We start from the raw sequence: 23,202 nt of genomic DNA, 5'->3' as shown, positions 1-23,202 counted from the left end.
ATACCCCTGCTTGCCTTGCAGTGGTGAACCATGTAAATTCTCTCAGCTCCATTTGAGAGGGATCTCTTGTTCACATTCTCTTGGAATAAAAGCATATTCCCATGCTTTTCCTGATTCTGACATCTCTCAACACTCTGAATCACATAACACTCATTAACACTGTCGGGGTTAACAGATTGTAAATGTTTTTAATTTCTGTTTGTTTTGAAGAACGCACCCGAGCAGTTTACATCGGAGGAGTTTCCCGTTTCGGAGTCCAAGGTCAGCATGGACGTGAACTTCCCTGGTGCAGCTTTTGTCGTCGTGTCCTGCAAGGAGGGCCAGCTAGGATGCCGCAAAGAGTGCGTGGTTTGCTCTCTCCCTCCCTCCCTTCCTCTCTCTCATTCTTTATTCCTTTCTCAGTATATGAACTTGTATTTTCCAGGGTTTCTTATCTGTTAGTCTTGATCTCATTGTATGTGAGTCTCAATGCATTGGAGGGGAAATCTTCAGAAATATTAATCATTTCTGTCATTATCCCTGTAATCACCTATGCTAACGATTATTGTCATTTAATGTTGCCACGATGTTGGCTTTGTCTGGACCATACGACCTCATGAATAGCAATTTTAAAACGCTTTGTGTTTCCTGACCTGTACTGAGGGATTCGATTGGCGGCAGTCAGTGAGATTCCAAGTTCTGTGGTGTCCCCTGATTGGTGTATTGCCTTGGCCAATCGCCATGTGTTAGTGGGCTGACATGAACATGCCACATGTCTCCCTAGCTCCTCCCTTTACAAGGCCCCCTGGGCTCGAGTCATGGTGTATGGCCTGGGGCACAAGGTGCGACGCAATGGGCAGCTGAGCCTGACGGAGGCCGTGTGCTACCCGCTGGATGCCTCACCTTCTAACACGGGCCTTACTCCCCCACCCACCACCAACCAGTATCCCTCTATCATCATTCCCACGGACAAGGTGCACATCAAGCTGGGTGAGTTTGCTGAACAGGCTGCCCTGTCTTGTGTGTCCCAGTGAAGAACTGCTCTGATTGGTCAGTGCCTTTGTCTTTGGTGAATACCTGACTAAACCAGTCCTGTTCCTGTGGTTGCTACAGTTTTTGCTAATTTGTGTTTGCCTAGAAAGTATTTTTATTTGACAAATAGGTCTTATATTTATGCTAATTTAGGAGTCTGACTCGATACTGGAGTTGTTGACCTGGGTGGCATATGATCAGAAATTTCAGCTGTCAGATAAATAGTCTACAGCACTGTGTGGTGTCACTGTCCCCTAGGCGTGTCGCCCCCTCCTGGAGCCGTGCTGGCCCTGCACTCCCTGCCGCTGGAGTTCCCGCTGGCCCTCGCCTTTGCCGAGCAGCTGCTGACGTGGACGCTGGGCGAGGAGGGCGAGCGGGCGGAGGATGAGCCGGACACTGTGCCCTCCTCGGTGCTGCTGCAAGTGGTGGAGCTACTGGGTGGGTCAGAGCCCCATGAACCTGTATTGTTGCAGAAGATAAATAAGACAGCTTTTGTGGGTCATGCTCGGTAGAGGGGATTTTTTTACAGCTGGAAAAGCCTGGTAATGATTTCACTGCTTTTGCCCTGATCAGATTATAGCACCATTGTATCACCTCTCCACTGCCCATGAGACACATTGAGATTTCCAGGCCATAATTATATTCATTACTGCGAGTTAAACTTTTAAAGCTTTACGCCAGTTTAATGTGGCAAAGTCTTCATTATATGACACAGAAGGGGCAGAATAAGAAATGTAAGTGTTTCAAGTGACTTTATACAGTTATGCACCTTACCTGCATGTTTACATGTCAGGTAATTCTGGTTAAGTAGCTTTTCTGACCCCATTATGCAAGTCTGGTTCCTTTATCCCCGCAATACCAGCTTCCCATTGGCACTTAGATTGATAAAATATAAATTGCTATTTAGCTGCTTCCCCCCCTGTGCCCCCCCCTCGGCAGGCGGCTTGCTGTGGACCACCGACCTGGCGCCCTGCATCAAGGAGCTGGCCTTCCACCTTCTGGCCGAGCTCCTCCGTAAGATCCACCAGCTAGAGCAGAGGCGCACCTCCACTGGCATCTCCAGCTCCATCGCGCTGTTGCTCAACCCCTGCCTGGCCGTGCTCATGGCACTGCAGACGGAGCTGCGCAAGCTATACGACCGCGAGACGCAGTGCTGGGCAGCGTCGGGGTCCGGGGTTTCGGCCGGCGGGGCCCTTGGCCTCGGGGTCGAGCAAGGACGCTTCTCCACCTACTTCCACGCGCTGACGGAGGTGTGCCTGGCCGTGGCCGAGGTGACACTCCCGCTGAACATGAGCGGCACCGCCATGGGCGCCCTGTCCTCCGGTGCCACGCCCAGCCTCAGTGACTCTTCCTCGTCGTCCTCCTCATCACCGGGGCAGACGCCGCAGAGCCCCAGCCTGCTGTCCAAGCGCAAGAAGGTCAAGATGAAGCGAGATCGGGCGGCAGCGGCCGCCGTGGCTGCAGCGGCTGTGGCCTCCAGCAAACGAGGGGGCGTGTCCGGCTCGGTGGGGACCGGGCCCCGCCTCTCGGACAGCGACGGCGCCCTGCTCAGCATAACCGCTGGAAAGCCAGAGGACATGCTCTGGTTCCACCGCGGCCTCACACTGCTCATGATCTTGCGGCACCTGGCCAAGAAGGACCCGCAGGGACTGGGCGTCACCAGTGACGCCATTGCAGACGCCTGTCAGGCTTTGGTCGGCCCTACTGCCCACAGCCGCCTGCTGGTCCTGTCCGGCATCCCCACGCACCTGGAGGAAGCTACCGTCCGCGCCGCCATCCGTCGCGCTTGCAATGCTCACGGCGGCCTTTTCAAGGATGAGATCTTCATCCCACTGCAGGAGGAGGATCCCAAGCGGCCCAAGCCGGCTGCTCAAGAGGCCAAGGCCGCCACCGCCGCCACCCCTGGGCCCGAGCGGCCACCCTCATTGGGGGGGAACGAAAGCCCCGACAGCTCCAGCAGCGTGACCCCCGCCATGAGTGTCACCGCCTCCGCCTCCACCAGCCAGACCTCCATCTGCAGCTCCTCTCAGGGCGTGTCACGCACCGCCAGCGAGCTCTCGGTGGACCAGGAGCTGATGGCCGCCCCAACCGCCGCTACCGCCACCATCGCTGCCACCGGACCTCTGCCGCAGCAGGGGCTCCTGGAGCCGCACACGGTGTCCAGCCAGGAGAGCCTGGACATCTCGCTGTGCAGCACCGGCAGCCTGGGCAGTCTGGGCAGCTTGGGGGAGCAGCTGGACAGTGGCGACAGTGCCTCGGTGTCCGACGGGGGCTCCATGTACACTGTTACCTCGCTGGATAACAATGCTGTCATGAGCCGGCCCATTAAAGGCTATGCTGTCATTGAGGTGGGTCTCTCGCCTTCCCCTTGCCTGATCGCTAACACTGCGGGTGCAACTCATACATTGATGATAGTTATCCTGTTTACTTTGGAATTGCCCATAATCATCTGATGTATGAAGGTATTTCGAAGGGACCAGAGAGAATACTATGACAGGATGATGCCACTCTAGTGTAGGATGACAGACAGCCTTCCCCCATAATGCATCATGTGTTGTTGTGTCAGTATAATAGCAGTATGAGTTGTTACTTTTTTGTATGTTTATCTGAATCAAGGGAGTTATATACCCAAATCCTGCAGCGTTTAATGTCATCATGTTAAAAATGATTACAAATGTATACCCAAGTGTGTCCCCAGCTACATGATACATATGCAGAAGTGCTTTATGTCTTACTGAGGTGGGATGTGGTGGAGCATGTGTCACGCCTGTGAGCTCTTCCCCCTAACAGGTACGAGCACGGGCGAAAGTGGAGAAGATCCGGGCCAGCCTCTTCAACAGCAGCGACCTGATTGGCCTGTCCAGCCTGGAAGGGGAGGATGAGCTGATGGAAATGACGAATGAGGAGATCCTCACTGCCTCCAGTGTGAACCAGAGCCTGTTTGACACGCAGGGAAGCTCTGCCCTGGAGGACTATTTTATGGACAAATCCCTCAGAGGTCTGTCTGCTGGCCTGCCTGCCTGGTGGCCTGTTTGCCTGCCTGCCTGCTTGTCTGTCTGCAGACAGACAGACAGGCAGACAGTGAGGCCCGTCATTGTTTTTTTAATGTTATCTTATGGATCCGTTGACCAGCAGCCGGCTTTGTGATTTGATCAGGTGACAAGCTGGTGCCGGGCGCCCGTGACGTGCTGATGGAGATCTTTAAGAGCTGCGTCCTCTCGGAGCAGTTGCTGAGCCTGACCCCCGCCAAGCCCATCAAGGTGTCCGACATCTACCTGAGCAAGGAGCAGATCAACGCACAGACTCCTGGGAACCTGCTGCACCTTTTCTTCACTAATGTGAGGCCCCCCAACAAGGTGTTGGAGGACCAGCTCACTCAGGTAGTCCCGCATCTTTCACCTGTCAGCTGTCAGCCTCCAGGATTTCGGTGTCCCAGATCCATGCAAACATACTGTCCTGCCTGGTTATTTTGTCAAGCGTGGCAGTTATTACCCCACCATGTCGTTACATCAGCTCCTCTTAGATGCCTCATTTAGGTGCCTACTTATGTGCTTACAGATTCTCCGAAAATATGGCGTTCCCAAGCCCAGCAAGAGCAAGTACAGCAAAGCAGGCAAAGAGCAGCACCAGGGCAAGGTGGTGAGCACCAAGCGGCCAGTCACCAAGCCACCCACTAAGGAGAAGTCCGTGCTGAACAGCGTCAGGTGAGCGCCATCTCACCCCCCCACGCTTCTTTATCATGCTGCCTCCGTTTGGTGCCTCTTACCCTCCTCCAGGTTGTCCTGCTGCTTGTGGTGTATTTCACCATGTCATGTAACGGTCAGGCCTCACAGGTCCGATTCTAGAAAATCATTCAAGACAAAAAGATTTGAATGCCGTTAAGTTTATAAATTGGACACACCAGTGTCCAGTGATCTCTCACATTGACTTGGAAGATGTATCAAAGCAGATAATGCTGAGCTGAAATGGTAAAGAATGGAGTTCGTTTTTCCCAGCGGCTTTTAGCCCATTTCTGTACAGATGGAGATGAGCTGAGAATTTGTTTCGTAATTCGTATCTGTGTGACTTGTGTAGGCAAACACATGTGGTGCATTAAAAATACTTCCCACCTCTTCTCAGGGTTGTTCTTAAGCTTCTGAAATGGCAGTCTGACCTTTTGCCCACACTCAGGAGAGCTTTAACGGTCCCGTTTCTCTGCTCCTTCCTGTCCTGAGATGATGGCTTTTTTAAACTCTCATGTAACTCATCAGCAGCGTCAGGCCTGAGTTTAATTGGTGAGGAAGCTAAAGCATATCCCTCTCTCCCACACCCCTTAGGACCGCGCTAAGTGAGAAGAAGCCAGTCCTGAAGCCAAAGTCTCCAGAAAAGTCTAGGCCTGACGAGAAGGACATGGAGAAATCGCCGGCCAAGAAGCAGGAAGGTACTTGTGGTCCTAGCAGAGTGGAGAGCTCCAGCTAATTCGGCAAAAGGTTTAGCTGACTGTAAGATGCGGTCATGTCTGCTGTGTCCAGTGTGAACACCCTTCCCAGTTTCCTGCTGTCTCTCTCCAGTCCCCGAGGAAAAATACCTGACCCTGGAGGGCTTCCACAGGTTCACAGTGGACCGTGCAAAGCAGGACATCCGCAGTGTTTGGAGGGCCATCCTGGCCTGTGGCTACGACCTGCACTTTGAGAGGTCGGCTTTGTGAGCGAGGGAGTTGCTGTCTGTGCTTATTCACTGGTGTTTAGTTCACTGCGTACCAGGGTGCTTCTGTGAGGTTTCACTGTGTTCAGGGGGTTTACTTCACATTACATAACAGCATGCATGAACCTGTGTGGTGATGTGTGAACCCCCTCGCCCCCCCAGGTGTACCTGCATCGATACTCGCCACGCCCAGAAGGCTTCTAAGAAGTGGACCCTGGAGATGGACGTGGCATTAGTGCAGCATGTCAACCGGCTGTGTCGACACCTGGCCATCACCCCCAGCCGGCTGCACCCACACGAGGTCTACCTGGACCCAGCAGATGCAGCCGATCCGCGCGTGGCCTGCCTCCTCGGTTAGCGTGCAATCCCCCCTCCTCCCCGCCCCCAAGCACATGTGCGCGCGCACACACACACACACACACACACACACACACACACACGGCAGCAGCATTAGTGCAACAGTGCAGGGCCCTTGCAATGCAGATCCTTGTTCTCCCATTTCAGGTGTTCCCAGTGAAAGTCTCCGGCTTCGCTTCGCCCTGCTCCAGTCCCTCAACAGCACCCTGGAGAGCTTCTTCCTTCCGCTGATCGAGCTCCGACAAACCACCAGCTATCAGAACAGCATCGCCGCCCTGCTGTGCGAAGCCAAGGGTGAGAGCAGCCACCCAGGGGTGGACATGCACGCCTTACCCCATCCTACACATCTGCCTTTTATATTTCTTGTGTTGGCTGCTGTTCTTCCCTTTTTTAAAATTAATTCTTTGCAAATATTGACTTAGCAATAGAAAGCATGCTTGAATTTCTGTTTGAAAACCACAGATGTCAGGTGAAAGCGTCAGTCAGTGGTATCATAGTGATTCCTCTCCAAGCCCCCTGCCAGGTCATACTATATATCTGAGCCGGCCCACTATCTGCTTATCTAGCTCTGATCTGTGACACTTGGAGGCTAATGCTCCATGGAGCTCCGCGCATAGAGGCCATTACCCATAATCCTGTTCACTGATCAACAGGACTGATATTCTACGACACCAAAGTGACGGTAATGAACCGCATGCTGAATGCCACCGTGCAGCGCACAGCTGACCACGCCGCACCTGAGATCACCCTGGACCCGCTGGAGATCGTGGGAGGTGAGGGAGGGAGAGAAGGAGAGCAAACGGTTAACTGAACCTGCGATGTTCTCTCATCAAATTTCCTACTTCCCATCTGTGATGCATTGACACTTCGGTGTGTGTGCGGTGTGCGTGCTCACATCCGTAGGGGAGATCCGCTCCTCGGAGAACACCTACTTCTGCCAGGCTGCCCGGCAGCTGTCCTGCGTGCCATCCTCGCAGCTCTGCGTCAAACTGGCCAGCGGCGGCGACCCCACCTACGCCTTCAACATCCGCTTCACCGGGGAGGAGGTGCATGGCACCAGTGAGTGCACGCCACGGGAAGCTGGCTGATTGACGGGGATTTTAAAAAACTGTAGTGTTGGGGAAGGCTGGAGGGGTGGGGGGCGGCGTGGGGGGTGCTTGCAAATGACGTCTCCCTGCCGGTGAAACACGTCTGCTTTACTGTAGGAGCTCGTCTGCTCACAGCCGCCTCCTCTAATTTCTTTCAGAATTTCATTTCATGGCCAAAATTCCAAATGTGGTACATCTGAAAGATTACAGCTGAAAAAAACTTATAGAGCAAGTGTATAAATAAAGTAGCTACTAATTACGCCAATTTAGAAAATTTGCTTTTGCTTAGTTTGTGTTGATTTTTATTCAAACACTTTTTGCAAGCTCCTTTGTCAGAATCAGTCCAATCAGGGCAGTGACCTGAGCCATGTGACACAGGGATGGATGCTCATTGGGCATGGTGTATGAGGATAGAGTTTTTAAAAAGGAGAAAAAAAAGTTAAAAATTCCCTCTTGGGCATCGGAGATAAAACCACAGAGAGGGGAGGTGGAAGGCGCAGGTTTATTGTTGCAAGAAAGCAGGAAAAGTGTGTTGCTAATTATAGACGTAATATGGTTTGCTGGACAGGCACAGTAATCACCTGACTTCCTAAACGTGTATAGCTGCATGTTTACGATGATGGAACTGCATATCTTAGTTCCCTGCCCTGCCAGGTGGTGATGCTGTGTCTCCCTCTTCGCAGGTGGTTCTTTCCGCCACTTCCTGTGGCAGGTGTGTAAGGAGCTCCAGAGTTCGGCCCTGTCCCTGTTGCTGCCCTGCCCTAGCTCTGCTGCTAACCGGAACAAGGTACTTCCCCTGCTCCTCCCACCGTCCCAGCATGCAGTGCTGCATTCTGCATTGCTGACTGGCTCCCACTGTGTGTACACCAGGGGAAGTACATTCTGACGCCCTGCCCCATCAGCTATGCCGAAGAGCAGCTGCTGCACTTCTTTGGGCAGCTTCTAGGCATCGCCATCCGGGCTGACGTGCCGCTGCCCCTGGACCTTCTGGGCTCATTTTGGAAGGGTCTCGTGGGAGAGCCGCTGGACCCTGATGTTGACTTGCAGGAGGCAGACCTGATCACCTACAACTACGTCAAGAAGTTTGATAACGTAGGAGAACGAGACGCCCAAGGGCGCTCAGAAGAGATAATATCCTGTTCTGTAGACACTAACCCACAGTAAACATGGCTACTCCTTGGCTTCCTCTGATTCTGATTCTTTGAACCGCAGGTGAGCGAGGAGGCGGAGCTGGAGGCTCTATGTGCGGAGATCTCCTCCCAGCATCACTCAGGCGAGAGTCCCGACTCACCCAGCCGGCCGTGCTGCACCTTCACCTATGTCACCATGACTGGGGAGGACGTGGAGCTGTGTCCTGGGGGCCGCAGCCTCTGCGTCAGGTACAGCTCGCAGAGCAGTGGCTTTGTGGTGTGGGGTGACCCGTGCTTGTGAATCCTCAGTGAATGTATGCAGCTATATGAATGCGAATTGCTTGTGTGTGTGCAGCTGGGAGAATAAGGAAGTGTATGCGCGTGCAGTGAGGGCGCTGCGGCTACGCGAGCTACAGAACGCTGAGTGCATGGCGGCCGTCAGGGCGGGGCTCGGCTCCATCATCCCTCTGCAGCTGCTTACCCTGCTCAGCCCCCTGGAAGTGGAGCTGCGTACATGCGGGCTGCCCTACATCAACCTGGAGTTCCTCAAGGTACTGTCCCTGGCCCACCACCATTTTAATGTACATTTAAAACATGGTTGATATATTCATATGCGCTGTGCAGAGCTGTTTTGATCCTAAAAGCTGGGGCATACTTCTCTGCACAAGGACTGCTGTGCGTTGACATGTGGAATGGACACGGAACTGTTCACAATGTGTGTGTATTCTAAACAGTGGTGGAAAGAGTACTCACATTTTGGTGTGGTTTCTAAAAATTAACTCAAACAGAAGTAAAAGGCATCCAGTAAAAATACTACTCAAGCAAAAGTTAAAATCCTGGGTCGGCTTATTCAAATCTTTAATGCTGTGTCGTTCGTAAGTTATACCTTAAGTTGTCTCTTAAGACTGCGACTTGCTTCCCGAAATGTTCTTAGTTAAGTATGTCTTTCTTAAGGTTGGTCTGAGCCTCTCTTAGCTGTCTCTTATTATTATCGTTGGCTCATACTGTTCATTTAAAATAAAACTAGCATTGTTACGGGTACAGTTTCATACCCAAATATCCATCCATCTATTTTTCAAACCGCTTATACTTCGTGGGGGGGGGGTCCGGAGCCTATCCTGGAAGCAATGGGCACGAGGCAGGGAATAACCCAGGATGGGGGGCCAGCCCATCGCAGGGCACACTCACACACCAGTCACACACACATGCACTCCTACGGGCAATTTAGCAAGTCCAGTTAGCCTTAGCATGTTTTTGGACTGTGGGAGGAAACCGGAGGAAACCCCACAACGACATGGGGAGAACACACAAACTCCGAGGAGATTCCAGGTGGAGACTCGAACCCGGGTCCCAGAGGTGTGAGGCAACAGTGCTGTCCACTGCACCACCATACAGTTAACTAAAAATTACTTAACTAAAATCCATACGATAAAATAATTTTTGTCTGATACATGACTACAATCTTCGTTAGGTTTTGTCCTTGTACTCTGAATGTGCAGCAAATTGGCCTTAGTGGCACGGATTCATAATGACAGAAAAGGAATGCTCTGTTCATTATTATATCAAATTAAATCAAAGTTCATTTATAGAGCACTTTTAAACAACTGAGGTTGACCAAAGTGCTGTATAGACTTACATAAATAAAGAAAAAAAATATGTGCTTATTTACTATTTGGGAAAGGGGCAGCAGTTCTGCCGATATTGACACTTTATTGACATATTTCTCACACTTTCTTTCATACAGCAGTGAAACAGTTACTGCATGGAACAAATGATCAACTCTTAAGCCATCGGTGTCAACCAATCAAGTGTTCCGGCAGCTATTAAGGTCACACTTAAGAAGCTCTCCCTTGAGCACTCTTAAGAGATTGTTCAGGAAATGTGTAGGAAAACAAATACCTTTCGTAAGATACATCTTTAGAGTCTCCATTAGATGCTGAGAGTCTCCATTTTTGGGAAACCCGGCCCTGGTTTTCAAAGTACTTAAGTAAAACGTATTGTTCATTGAGATCTATTGATCTTACGAAAAGCTACCAATCCATACAAATTCACAAAAGACAGGGTTGAATATGACATTTTAAGATACAGTGCAGCACAAGGACAACTGAGCCGCACATTTTCTTTTCAACTAGAAAAAGCAGTGAAACTTGCTGAGCTTGCTGGTGCAGATTAACTCCACTGCAGAAAATGGCTGATTGTGCCATGCAATCACCACCATTACTTCAGTAGTAGCTCTGGGGCTGCAGACTTTGAATGTTGATCATTTAAGTAATTTCGGTATGTGAAGATATATATCATGCATCTCTTCATATTGTTTGTTCCATCTTCTTATAGACAATATGTAATGCAAAGTAATAATATAGTGAGAGGGTATAAGTGTGGCATTCACAGTTCTGCTTTTTCACGAGTCAGCAGTGACAATTAAACAGGAATGTTTTGGGAGCTTGCTGAAAGATCGTGGAGGCTCATAGATGACATGTAAGCCAAAAACAGTACTGAAAATGATTTGGATCACATAAAATCATGTAATAAATATTAAAGCTATTTCATATTTGTTAATGTAAATGCATTAATAATAATGAATAATTTTTGGTAAAAAAAATGAAATTAAAACTCACGTCTCTGTGACCATGGAGTCTTGCATTTCTTACAATAACTTTTTCGTATGCGTATGTCCGTATGCAGAGAGGTATGAACCAGCCTTGAGGCAAGGTTTTGAAAGGTCATGCAAGATGTTTAAATACCTTACTGTTTTTCTCTCTGTATGGATATGGGTGGAGTTATGAATATGAACTGTGGGAATCCCCTGTCCCTCCTGCACTGTGATCAGAAGGGCAAACGTACCTTTGTCTTTATGGAAGTGCCCCAGTGAGGAGATGATGGTTTAGTTGTGCCCCTCTGATTAAGGGGGCCCAGTAAGGGCTGCTTACAGCACAGCCCTAACTCTTCATCCCTCTCCAGGCACACACTATGTACCAAGTGGGCCTCATGGAAACCGACCAGCACATAGAGTTCTTCTGGACTGCCCTGGAGATGTTCACTCAAGAGGAGCTTTGCAAGTTCATCAAGTTTGCCTGCAACCAGGAGCGCATCCCATTCACCTGCCCCTGCAGGGATGGTGGGCCCGACACGGCCCATGTGCCCCCCTACCCCATGAAGATTGCGCCACCTGATGGGGCAGCAGGTATGGTGGCCAAACCTCTAAGCAAGAGGAAACCCCTCCCCCTCGTGCCAGAGGCTTAATTTCATTGGGTGATGAAAGGGATGGGGTTTAGCATGTTAAAGAGCACCAGTGACGTGTGGTCTGGCGTATCCCATGCTCATGCCTGTTTCCGTGGTTTCCCTTCTTCCTCCTCACCAGGCTCGCCTGACTCGCGATACATCCGCGTGGAGACCTGCATGTTCATGGTGAAGCTGCCTCAGTATTCCTCCCTGGAGGTCATGCTGGAGAAGCTGCGTTACGCCATCCATTACCGCGAAGACCCCCTTAGCGGCTGAGGGGCGGCCCCTCCCTGCCCTCCCACCCCTGTGTTTTCTCCAGGGTTCCTTTTTGAGGAAAGAGAGGCGGTGTTAGACCTTTTTAAATTAATTTTAATTTTTTTTTTTTTTTTTTTTTAACGGGAACACCGTGTGTTCAGGCATCTCCGGAGTAGTCAATGGTGTACATTCTCACACACGTTTCTGCTGTATGTCCCAACAATGGGGCGTTCCGTACCTGAAGTGTATTATGGGCATTTTGTGAAATATCTCCATCTCCTTGGCCATCCCCCCCCCCCCATTTTTCTCTCTCTCTCTATTCTTCTGTTTTGGCTCTGGATGCCACCCCCTTCTCAAGAAGGAGAGGGAAGTCACTTTGTGGGACTCCAGCCACTGCTAATCAAAATGCCAAAAAAAAAAAAATTGTACAGAGGTGAAAGGTCAAAGGCCACCAAGTGAAGTGGGAGGGTCATGACTGTCCTACTATCCTCTTCATTAAAGCAGCAGGTGTGACAGGTCCTCCTCAAAGCCTCGCTGTGCTCTCGGGATGAAGCTGGCTGTGGGATGTGGCCCGTTTCGGAGGTGTGCCGAGATCGGGGTCCTGCCACCTGCTGGCTGCTCATCTACAGTGCAGGCCTAGCATGCGGGCAGCGCTGTGGACGACACTGTATATTTCTGCATAAAAAGCTGCATCGTTAAAGGACGACTTATCTACCTATGTTAAAGGGTGCATATATTCAAATCTATAAAGACGTCATGTATAAAAGTATTATTCGAAGCAAAGCTGCCCCCCTGCACTGGACTGTAGAGGGTGATTGTTTTCGGTTTGACTAGCTGTTGGCGACACAAGTGTGGGGGGTGGTGTGTCCCCCCCACCCCCCTCAAAGGAAGATAGTGTGCTGCTTAGCCAGACCTGTGCATTCTGGGATGCTCAGGTGCCCCCCCCACCTCCGTAGGGCCTGGTCTATCAGTGATCGCCTTTAGCTGAGGGCCAGCAAACAGGCTTTTGTGTTTTTTTTTGTTTTTTTTTTTTTTTTTGGTAATTTTTTTTTTTGCCGCCTCCAAAACAAACGTTTTCCGCTTTGTAAAGAAACATGTACTTTAAGGAAATGTAAATAGTATTCTACATTTGACTTTGACAGCCTTGGAAAAGGCAGTTTCACTTCACTTAGGGTTTCTTATTTTCTTCCAGATAGGTTATAAAAATTGTCTGAATGTGAATGGTCTGCATTGGGTTTTTTTTTCTTCCCTCACTTTTTTCCAGTTTTGAAAATGACCAGTAATGTATCACTTAAATATTGTATCTCAGATGGATTCTATGTTCCTTATTCCTTTGGTGAAAATGCGTTATGTTGTGTAAGTGAGAGGCTCCGTCTTCTTTGCCTGGCCCGCGTGCTGTGACAGCCGGCTCCTCTGGGAGGTGCTGTCATTTTCCCGAGTGACAGGAGTTGGTTGTTTGCCAATATATATATATATTTTTTGTTTAGTTCTTTTAAAGGTGAGGATAGCCGTGACAGATAAACGCTGCTAACCAAGCTTCTCACTAGCAAAGAAAGCGTTGAGGACAAAAGGACACACACATGTTGCAGTAAAGTGTGCTGTACATTTACTTGATATTTATTACTATTTATGGTTGGATTAACTTTTCTGTCTACCCTCTGCACATCAGAATCTAACACGGATGTCTGAATAAAGTTCTACAGAGGAGGAAAAAGCGACTTCGAGATTCCTGTGTAACAATAAAGAGGTTGTCTTGATGTAATTGCTCAGTGTCTGTTGTTTTTTTTGGCCAAGTAGAAATGAATGTTGTTCACCAGCTAAATTTAAAATAATCTGTATGCTTTTGTTCTGTTGTTGTAAAGCATTGTGGTTGGCTGTCCCTATCCATTATATAATATTTTTTTTCAAAAAGAAAAGTCAACAGTGAGATCAGGATTAAGCATGTGATCGCTTAAGCCATGTCATCCTCTCGTCCTTACTTGTTACATTCCCTGTGTGGTTCCCGGTTTTCCTCCAGATACCTGCAGATGATGTTTTCGGCTGAAAATGGCTTCGGCTGAACGGTACAAATCTTCCAGGGCTGGCTGCACAGGAATCAGTGTCTGCGTTAATCCTGTATGTGAAGAATTCTGGGCAGGCTTTGTACATCGAAGGTTTGAGCAAGATGGTAGAGAGACACTGCTTAACGGCTATGATTCATTTATAGGAGCCTGGTCATTTTCCTTCCTTAGGACCTGTTGACCAATCAGGTTGTGGCATTAAGGGAACAGCCTCTAAACTTGCCCAATCCAGCAAAAGCAGTAAAACACCTTGTCCTGCTCACCCTTTGACAAACATTTCTGACTCAGCTCAAATTTGCAGTACGCCCACAACTGGCTGGAGAATTCAGAGCAATTTACCGAGTCACATGCCTTGCATGCGGTAGGTGATGCATGCTCCGGGGAAGCTTCGTCACAGCAGTGCTTATTTATTAATCCTTGTTGATCCCTTGTCTGTTCCTGAGGCCTGTGAAATGCATCATGGTCCTCATCTCACGTAACTATATCTAAGAGCAGCCGCGTTATATTAGAGTGATTCTACAGTCTTGGTGCCTTTTAAGTACTTTTAATATCCAAGACATCCTACTGATAAGACTTCTCAGAACATAGATAAAAAGCTACCACATCTTGCATTTTTTCTTGCATATGCAGTAGAACAGGGAAATAAATTTTAATTTCAAAGTTTATGGTTGTTCCTTGAATTATTATGAAAGTCTCCATTAACCATTTTAAACTCTTTAATCATTTTGAGTAAACAATGTTAAATAATGAACCTTTTCATTGAATTGAATTAAGGTGGCCGTTTCTCATGCATTATACATTTTCTCAAAAAACATGGATTTTCAGAGAAATTAAAGTGATTACCTGTGCCTTTGTGTTTCATTCAACCTTGTAAAGCAACTTTCCCATCCCCATAAAATAATGGTCTGATCAGTTTGACAGCATGGTACAGCAAGTGGTGAGCTTTTGTTTCACTTTTAACAAATATTTTGTCGTTTTTATGCACATATGGGCTTTGTCAATCTCAGAATTTCAACACTGTTAGGGGGAAAACTTGGTTAATTTCATAAATACTTTTATAGCTATGATATACAAAGATGTCTAATAATACTATGTGATGCACCTACAGATGCAAGCAGGGGCGCTGTAAAGGTGGGGTAAACGATGACGATTCTCAGGGCCCATGACTGAGAGGGGGCCCAGAGAAGCCCCCAATAAACTGTGTTGGGGGCCCTGTCAAGATTCTTTTCATGGGGCCCAAAATCCTTAGCAGCGCCCCTGGATGCAAGTCTCAATGCACTGACAACATATTCAATCACATCACATTCTGCCCCATCACATTCAGTCATGTCACATTCACCCCCGTCACATTCAGTGACATTACATTCACCTCCGTCACATTCACTGACATCACATTCATCCCCGTCACATTCAGTCACATCACATTCACCCCCGTCACATTCAGTCACGTCATATTCAACCCCATCACATTCAATTATGTCACATTTCTTAATGTAAAGGGGCTGGGTGCCTGTTATGAGGTTGAGTGTTCATTAAATCATTCTAATACTTAATGTATTTTGTTTATTACATATATTTAATTATTAATGGGAATTTTTGTTAATGGTTTTACAGTATCAACTCAATAAACAGGAAATTTTCTAATCACGTATAAAAGTGACAATAATCATATTGTATTATATATATTAGTGTTTAGGTGTATTACCATCAAATATTTGGTTACTTGTGGTTTTGGCTACTTCTGCTTAGGATGAGGCAGGGTAGGGGTTAAGGTTGGGATGAGAGTTATGCCCATATGATAGAAGAGACCCCCACGAAGATTGATACCTAATCTGTGTGTGTGTGTGTGTGTGTGTGTGCACGTACGTGGGGGGGGGGAGGGGGGAGGGTGTTATGTATATATTTCTTTGTAGGGACAAAAAACAATTATTTTGACCTTTTTCAGTCTCTATAAGTCGAAACTTAATGTCATAAAAATTACCGTAACTCAGCGTGTGCGCGCCTCGGAGGGTGAGCCGGTATTCACCGTAACTCGGCGTGTGCGCGCCTCGGAGGCTGAGCCGGTATTCACCGTAACTCGGCGTGTGCGCGCCTCGGAGGCTGAGCCGGTATTCACCGTAACTCGGCGTGTGCGCGCCTCGGAGGCTGAGCCGGTATTCACCGTAACTCGGCGTGTGCGCGCCTCGGAGGCTGAGCCGGTATTCACCGTAACCAGTCAGATTCGGTAGAGTCAGAGACTGCAAAAAGAGTGTTAGATGTAATGAAGCTCATATACCCGAGCCAAATGGTAGTTTGACAGAAATAACCCCAATCTACTAGAAACAGTGGTTAGCAAAGTCAGACAGCCAAGAAGTAATCAAAACATAGTTTATTCACAATTAATACACATTAATTTAACCAAATATAACATTAATGTAATTCTAACATGTGGCCACAAATTCCTAAACTATACCATCAAGTCAAAACAATTACATACCTCAGCTGAGCGGGCACAGAGTAACTGCAGAAAATATCCCACTATGGGGAGCTCTGATTACAGAGGGTCTTCCTTTGCTACTCTCGAGCTCTTCCTTAAGTATTCCAAACCAAGTGACGGAATGTCCTTGAAGACTAAATTTCCTGACCAAGTATTACGATTGGTTATTTTAGGGACTGTGTTGATCTTGTGTATGTGTCCTGTAGAACTGCTGATCTTATCAATTCTCAGACCCTCAGCCAATCGAACTGCTTTAGGAGGAACGTGGGAATTCCTTTGTTCCAACAGGTAATAAGATCCTCCACTTTGGTGGGTTTTGTCTTACTTTCTATATTTCTCTCATGTGAGAACATACCACATTAAGGTTGAGCGTATTGTGCCCGTTGTACTGTAAGCATTCAAACGAGACCAAACATGGTTGTATGTCAGAGGTCATACCAGTGCGGCCTGCAAGGCCTGTGGCTTTACATTATGAATCAAAATGGTTAATTTAAAAAGGCTTCATGTTGGTTGAACAGAAAAATACAATGTAGGACCACCAAACTTCGTGCACACATAAATCGTCAATCTCCACCCCCGATGACAGAGTTGCAATGATCAGCGTGCGTTAAAGTTCCCATTTTTGTTATATATAGACGTCTACATCAAAGGTTATTGCTAATTCATTAAAGTTCATAAAATGCTGTTTTGCCATTAAAAATTGTTCTGGACCTCTGACATTGAAAAAAAATCTGATGGAGACCTTGGGATAAAAAGCCTGAGAACCACCCACTTCCATACAGGCACACAAATTTGCTGTAAATTGCGTCATAAATTAAATTTGCCTTGTTTCTTGATTTATACCCCCTTTTACTTACACCACATGACATTATAAAAATATTTACATTCAGTATAACAATGAATATAATATGAATGAATACATCTAGATTAAAATGAAATACAATTAAATGCCTCTAATGAGGCTCCCGGCATTCTCCAGTGAAACTGCTGGCAGTGTCCCCTTTGTGGGTTTATGGACACTGAGGCTGAAGGGTGTATTGGTCTGTCCCAATAGCTGCAGATATAGGTGCTGGAGGAGGAGGGGGCGGGGTCTAACAGCCTAGCTTGTCAAGCCCAACTTCTTCTTCAGCAGTTGCAGCTGCCCTAAGCCAATGATGTTGCCCCCGCAGACCACCACCACCACCGGCCCCATATCCTGGGGCAGTTTACCCTCCGTCTTCAGCCGATCGATGATATTAGAGTACACGGCCGCCAGGGCGGCACCACAGGCTGGTTCCACCAAGGTCCTCTCGTGGTCTGTAGAGGAAAAGATGCAGAGGTTGGTCTAAATCTGCCCCTGGGTGGGCAGTTTACCAAGTCTCGGCTGGGCGTGAATGCATCGTCTATGAGGAAGTCACCTGCAAAGAGCTCCACGGCCTTGACGGCCTCCTGGTCCGTCACCACCTCCGAGAAGACCGTGTGCTCAGTAGCCAGCTTCAGCGTCTGAGCTGCCACTCTATTCACGCTCAGTGTCGTGGCAATGCTGTACGGGAGGAACCCATAACTATCTTCACCCATTGCATAGTCTGATCATGTTCATGTTCTGATCCTCATCTTATCATTACAGTATCTCCGTGGCTGATGGGCACGGACTCACCAGCGGCTGGCCTACCTTGTCATTTCAGGCAGGGTGACCAGCTGTCCTGCACGCAGCGTGGCATTCAGGCTGTGCGCGCCAGCGGTCTCCATGGCAATGACGGGCACGTCCCCCCAGCCGACCTCTCGCAAGCCCTGCACCACGCCGCACAGGAGGCCCCCGCCGCCCACGGAGAGCACCACTGCGCCTGGCTTCACCTCCAGATCCTCCTTCAGCTCCCGCACTAATGACGAGTGGCCCTCCCTGGTGACACGCAGAGATAATGCCCATCACCACAATGAAAAGAGGCCCTCCCTGGTGACACGCAGAGATAATGCCCATCACCACAATGAAAAGAGGCCCTCCCTGGTGACACGCAGCGATAATGCCCATCACCACAATAAAAAGAGGCCCTCCCTGGTGACACGCAGAGATAATGCCCATCACCACAATGAAAAGAGGCCCTCCCTGGTGACACGCAGCGATAATGCCCATCACCACAATGAGAAGAGGCCCTCCCTGGTGACACGCAGCGATAATGCCCATCACCACAATGAGAAGAGGCCCTCCCTGGTGACACGCAGAGATAATGCCCATCACCACAATGAGAAGAGGCCCTCCCTGGTGACACGCAGCGATAACGTCCATCACCACAATGAGAAGAGGCCCTCTCTGGTGACACGCAGCGATAATGCCCATCACCATGATGACGGGTGGCCTTCCCCAGTGACACGCAGCGATAATGCCCATCACCACAATGACGAGTGGCCGTCCCCGCTGACACGCAGCGATAATGCCCATCACCACAATGAGAAGAGGCCCTCCCTGGTGACACGCAGCGATAACGTCTATCACCACAATGAGAAGAGGCCCTCTCTGGTGACACGCAGCGATAATGCCCATCACCATGATGACGGGTGGCCTTCCCCAGTGACACGCAGCGATAATGCCCATCACCACAATGAGAAGAGGCCCTCCCTGGTGACACGCAGCGATAATGCCCATCACCATGATGATGGGTGGCCTTCCCCAGTGACACGCAGCGATAATGCCCATCACCACAATGAGAAAAGGCCCTCCCTGGTGACACGCAGCTATAATGCCCATCACCACAATGAGAAGAGGCCCTCCCTGGTGACACGCAGCGATAATGCCCATCACCATGATGACGGGTGGCCTTCCCCAGTGACACGCAGCGATAATGCCCATCACCACAATGAGAAGAGGCCCTCCCTGGTGACACGCAGCTATAATGCCCATCACCACAATAAGAAGAGGCCCTCTCTGGTGACACGCAGCGATAATGCCCATCACCATGATGACGGGTGGCCTTCCCCAGTGACACGCAGCGATAATGCCCATCACCACAATGAGAAGAGGCCCTCCATGGTGACACGCAGCGATAATGCCCATCACCATGATGACGGGTGGCCTTCCCCAGTGACACGCAGCGATAATGCCCATCACCACAATGAGAAGAGGCCCTCCCTGGTGACACGCAGCGATAATGCCCATCACCACAATGACGAGTGGCCGTCCCCGCTGACACGCAGCGATAATGCCCATCACCACAATGAGAAGAGGCCCTCTCTGGTGACACGCAGCGATAATGCCCATCACCACGATGACGGGTGGCCTTCCCCGGTGACACGCAGCGATAATGCCCATCACCACAATGAGAAGAGGCCCTCTCTGGTGACACGCAGCGATAATGCCCATCACCATGATGACGGGTGGCCTTCCCCAGTGACACGCAGCGATAATGCCCATCACCACAATGAGAAGAGGCCCTCCCTGGTGACACGTAGCGATAATGCCCATCACCATGATGACGGGTGGCCTTCCCCAGTGACACGCAGCGATAATGCCCATCACCACAATGACGAGCTTGTTTCACAGCTTTAAAACAAGCTGAACAACTGGACTGCTGACTGACTATTGTGTAAACACTTGATGCTTGTTCTTACAAATATCACAACCACTGGCTCATTCCACCCCATTGCATTAAAGGGCACTTTTTGGGATCCTTTCTACCTGCCGCCCTTCTATATGCCAGCTCCCTCCCCACCGCCAGCCATAAGAGATCAGAATGCCACCCATCTTTTCCTGCTATAGGACAAAAAGAGTGCTGGAGGTTCTATACTGTAAGTGCAATTATACCACCCACTAATTTATTTATTCTTCTTAATAATTATCTGCTTCATTAATATTCGGCAATATTTTGTTTTTCAGCATATTCCATTTGAGCACTATACCCTTTTTGATTCGTTTACACCATTTTACACTTTGCTCCTTGTCTGGTTTTCTGTCTGAGCTCTATGTACCTTCCTGCTGTTTACACGACAACTTCCCCCAGAATCAATAAAGTGAATATAATCTTAAATGTTTTCTTTGCAGAACTTGAATGGGTTTGAGGACAGTTGTGTGATTTAGGGATTACACTATGCCATGCTAGCTGCTGTTGATCACATGACTGCTGCTCTAGGACCTCACCAGATGAGAGGGTCGTCAAAGGGGGGGATGAGCACCCAGTCGGGGTTGTTGGATATGAGCTGTCTGGCATAATCCAGAGTGTCCATCAGCATCTGTGGAAATACTGGCTTTTATACCCGGGCAGTGTGACGGTGAGCCAATGTCACCACGACGACGATGATGATGGAGGCTGACCTTGCCGTACACCGTCACGGCCGCCCCTTCGTCCTTCATCTTCTGCAGGATGAAGTCTGGGGTCACCGTGGGCACCACGATGGTGGCAGGCATGCCCAGGTGGCGGGCAGCATAGGCAGCCGCCATGCCCGCATTCCCACCTGCAGCACACACAGGTGTTCAGGACAAAGCCCCCCAACCCCGGAACCCCACCCGAGGGGGTGTCCCCTGCTGCGTCGGACAACGACATCTGCTAAAATCAATGTGGCTTTGCAAATATGTGTGTTGTCCCTGCTAATAGATACCTCTGGCCATAGGCAATGAACATTTCTATTGCAATCTGAAGGGAATGATTTTAAAGGAGAAAATATAGGCAAAATATTCAGGACACTATGCAATATTCCTTTATAAACCTGTCCTGATGTCTCGGCCTTTACCACGGGGGCTCCGTCTCAGGATTTAAAAAATAATAAAATTAATAATTGGCACCACAGCACACAACAGAATGTGACCTCTGCATTTGACCCATATGTTCATCGTGACATAACAGGGGGCAGCTAATTCAGCGCCCGGGGAGCAGCGCTTGGGGGTGGTACCTTGCTCAGGGTACCTCAGTAGTATTTTGCTGGTCGAGGGTTTTAACCAGCAATCTTTCAATTACAAGTGCGCTTCCCTAACCATCAAGCCACCACTGCCCACCAACACCAACAACGACATATGGCTCATTAGCAGTATATTTGCCATTGATATTGAACATTAAGACACTTTTTATAAGTGTTTCAAGTGTCAGGGCAGGGAGGCACTAATAATAAGAAAAGGCACAGGGAAGCCTGCAGGGGCGTCCTGGCGGCCTGCTCACCTGAACAGCACACGATTCTCTTGCAGCCTCGCTCCGCCCACTGCAAGAAAGCGACACATCATACCAGGCATACCAGCCGGTGGGCTGCACAGCAGCAAAGGCCATAAGCAGTCATATGTAATCCGACTCATTTTGGGCTGTATAAATGTGCCTGGCTACCTTTACAGTCATTCACCTGTTTTTCGTAACTGATTTTCCAGTACAGGAGGTGTCAGGCTACAATGCTAACCACTTAGCCACCATGCTGCCCTGATAACTTTAGGTGAATGAAAACTGAATATAATAACGGAAAGAAATGCTTTACAGAATTGTAAGTCACTGTCAGCCCAGTACTTTTCAATGACCTCAAACCAGTCTGGACTGGTTCCTCCCGTTCCCTTCAGACCCCCAACCCCCCAGCTCAATGTGCGGGGACGACGACGGATTCCCAGAGGAAGCCCCTCACCGCTTTGCAGAGGTGACCAATGCCGCGGATCTTAAAGGAGCCCGAGGGCTGGCTGGAGTCCATCTTCAGGTACACGGGGGTCCCCGCCACCTTGGACAGGGCAAGGCTCTCGCGCAAGGGGGAGTGGATGTGCAGAGGGTGGGAAGAGCTCATGGCTAGTGAAGGGCTAGCCGACCTGATCAGACAATAATAACACTACATAAGCCTGGCCACTCCACCTCCCAGACTACTGTGACACACGTGAATAATGAACGGGTTTTACCGGTTGTGTTATATGAAAACCTTGTTTTCAATCATGTGAGATATCGTTTCATCGTACACTAATCGGCCCAGTATACGATTATCTGCCCTGCAATATACGGTATTAGCTGTTTTGGATTAAGCCAAGATATTATTTCCACAACTACTCGTATACTCATTTCAGTGTTTATACAATTTGTGTAAATACTTCTACATACAATTTTTAACATTCCATAGATAATATACACACATACTCACACACAAGACAACATATTTACGCAAACAATTTTTACACAAAATTACAAAACTGCAAACAATAATTGCCTATCGATATCATTTAACGTCATATCACGGCATTACTGATAACAGTTTCTGCTCTGACTGTCTCACGAAGGTACTTCATCTTTGTTATATTTTGATGGACTAACAACATAGATCTTGAGATACATATTTTTCCCATAAAGAATTCATGTTTAAATAGTTATTTAACATAATGTTTTTGTAGTTGTAATAGGATGGATCGTTTCAGAAATATTTTTTTTCCTAAAGCATACATACGACTTATGCAAATAAGATGTAGGTTTTTCTTCCGTATCCAGACTGATTTCCGTCCTTCAGTCCGTACTGCACCCGCTTTTCACTCTCATCACCCCGCGGTGTCCCGAAAGCAGCAGCCCCGAGTTATATACCAGCCACTTCAGGGCTAACGGAGTGGGAACAGCCTTGTACAGCCAATCCCCTTTCAAACAGTACGGCACACCTCTGCTTTCAACCCCGTGATCACTTACCGTAAATGTTAATTAGATTAAAATAAATAATATTATATACACACACAGGTGAGAACTTCTGGCCTAAGTTTCCAAAACATATGGGATTTTATTTATTTACTCGTGCATCCTTTATCCTTATGCATTTAATTCTAAAATAAAGACGGTTATTAGTTCATTTGATATATTTTACTTGTTGGATTTAATTACCTTAAATACTTTTTATGCACTTGATCGCTCACAGTCCATACGAACAGATGTAACTTGCCTTGACTCTTCTATGTACATTAACCAAAACAATCGGTTTTGTGACCGAATTGTGACCGGCGGCATTACAAACGGGGGTGT

The 23,202-nt window shown here is 48.5% G+C and overlaps 2 protein-coding genes and 1 long non-coding RNA gene across 18 annotated transcripts in view; 1 reads left to right on the top strand and 2 right to left on the bottom strand.

Annotated features, from left to right (window-relative positions):
- LOC125721396 (probable E3 ubiquitin-protein ligase HECTD4) overlaps positions 1 to 13,508 on the top strand; it is a 52,750-nt gene extending 39,242 nt beyond the window's left edge. For all 15 annotated transcript variants that reach the window (XM_048997366.1, XM_048997362.1, XM_048997355.1 and 12 more), the window contains exons 58-76: positions 211 to 341; positions 764 to 969; positions 1,270 to 1,449; positions 1,951 to 3,359; positions 3,802 to 4,009; positions 4,168 to 4,391; positions 4,570 to 4,715; positions 5,328 to 5,431; positions 5,562 to 5,685; positions 5,857 to 6,047; positions 6,199 to 6,345; positions 6,705 to 6,824; positions 6,955 to 7,110; positions 7,823 to 7,926; positions 8,010 to 8,231; positions 8,352 to 8,518; positions 8,625 to 8,820; positions 11,231 to 11,453; positions 11,631 to 13,508. In XM_048997366.1, coding sequence (XP_048853323.1) covers positions 211 to 341; positions 764 to 969; positions 1,270 to 1,449; positions 1,951 to 3,359; positions 3,802 to 4,009; positions 4,168 to 4,391; positions 4,570 to 4,715; positions 5,328 to 5,431; positions 5,562 to 5,685; positions 5,857 to 6,047; positions 6,199 to 6,345; positions 6,705 to 6,824; positions 6,955 to 7,110; positions 7,823 to 7,926; positions 8,010 to 8,231; positions 8,352 to 8,518; positions 8,625 to 8,820; positions 11,231 to 11,453; positions 11,631 to 11,767 — 4,395 coding nt within the window. In that variant the 3' untranslated portion in view covers positions 11,768 to 13,508. The remainder of the gene's footprint in view (positions 1 to 210; positions 342 to 763; positions 970 to 1,269; positions 1,450 to 1,950; positions 3,360 to 3,801; positions 4,010 to 4,167; positions 4,392 to 4,569; positions 4,716 to 5,327; positions 5,432 to 5,561; positions 5,686 to 5,856; positions 6,048 to 6,198; positions 6,346 to 6,704; positions 6,825 to 6,954; positions 7,111 to 7,822; positions 7,927 to 8,009; positions 8,232 to 8,351; positions 8,519 to 8,624; positions 8,821 to 11,230; positions 11,454 to 11,630) is intronic.
- On the bottom strand, positions 169 to 2,091 carry LOC125721591 (uncharacterized). The gene is made up of 2 exons (XR_007385843.1): positions 1,974 to 2,091; positions 169 to 1,470 (listed from the first exon to the last, which is right to left on the bottom strand). It is a non-coding gene; the product is annotated as an uncharacterized LOC125721591 (long non-coding RNA).
- Positions 13,509 to 16,159: 2,651 nt separating the features above from the next.
- LOC125721560 (L-serine dehydratase/L-threonine deaminase-like) lies at positions 16,160 to 23,202 on the bottom strand. 2 transcript variants are annotated; one of them, XM_048997534.1, is made up of 8 exons: positions 23,065 to 23,202; positions 21,848 to 22,022; positions 21,403 to 21,442; positions 20,565 to 20,704; positions 20,391 to 20,482; positions 17,934 to 18,161; positions 17,680 to 17,804; positions 16,160 to 17,578 (listed from the first exon to the last, which is right to left on the bottom strand). In XM_048997534.1, exons 2-8 carry the CDS (start codon positions 21,998 to 22,000, stop codon positions 17,382 to 17,384), a joined length of 975 nt encoding a protein of 324 aa, XP_048853491.1. In that variant the 5' UTR covers positions 22,001 to 22,022; positions 23,065 to 23,202; the 3' UTR covers positions 16,160 to 17,381. The 2 variants fall into 2 exon arrangements, with proteins under 2 accessions (XP_048853491.1, XP_048853490.1); XM_048997533.1 differs by lacking the exon at positions 23,065 to 23,202 and adding an exon at positions 22,646 to 22,813.

The sequence above is a fragment of the Brienomyrus brachyistius genome, chromosome 2 (genome assembly GCF_023856365.1).
Source record: "Brienomyrus brachyistius isolate T26 chromosome 2, BBRACH_0.4, whole genome shotgun sequence".
NCBI lineage: Eukaryota > Metazoa > Chordata > Actinopteri > Osteoglossiformes > Mormyridae > Brienomyrus > Brienomyrus brachyistius.
This window is presented reverse-complemented; position numbering and strand designations above follow the sequence as displayed.

What these genes read in the sequence shown, in the direction of transcription:
- LOC125721560 (XM_048997534.1), bottom strand. Translation starts at nt 22,000, where the DNA reads ATGAGCTCTTCCCACCCTCTGCACATCCACTCCCCCTTGCGCGAGAGC. An exon ending in TTTGACGACCCTCTCATCTG is followed by an intron (nt 18,162 to 20,390) that starts GTGAGGTCCTAG and finishes GCGTGTCACCAG; the next exon opens with GGAGGGCCACTCGTCATTAG. An exon ending in GGCCGTGGAGCTCTTTGCAG is followed by an intron (nt 17,579 to 17,679) that starts GTGACTTCCTCA and finishes TTTCCTCTACAG; the next exon opens with ACCACGAGAGGACCTTGGTG.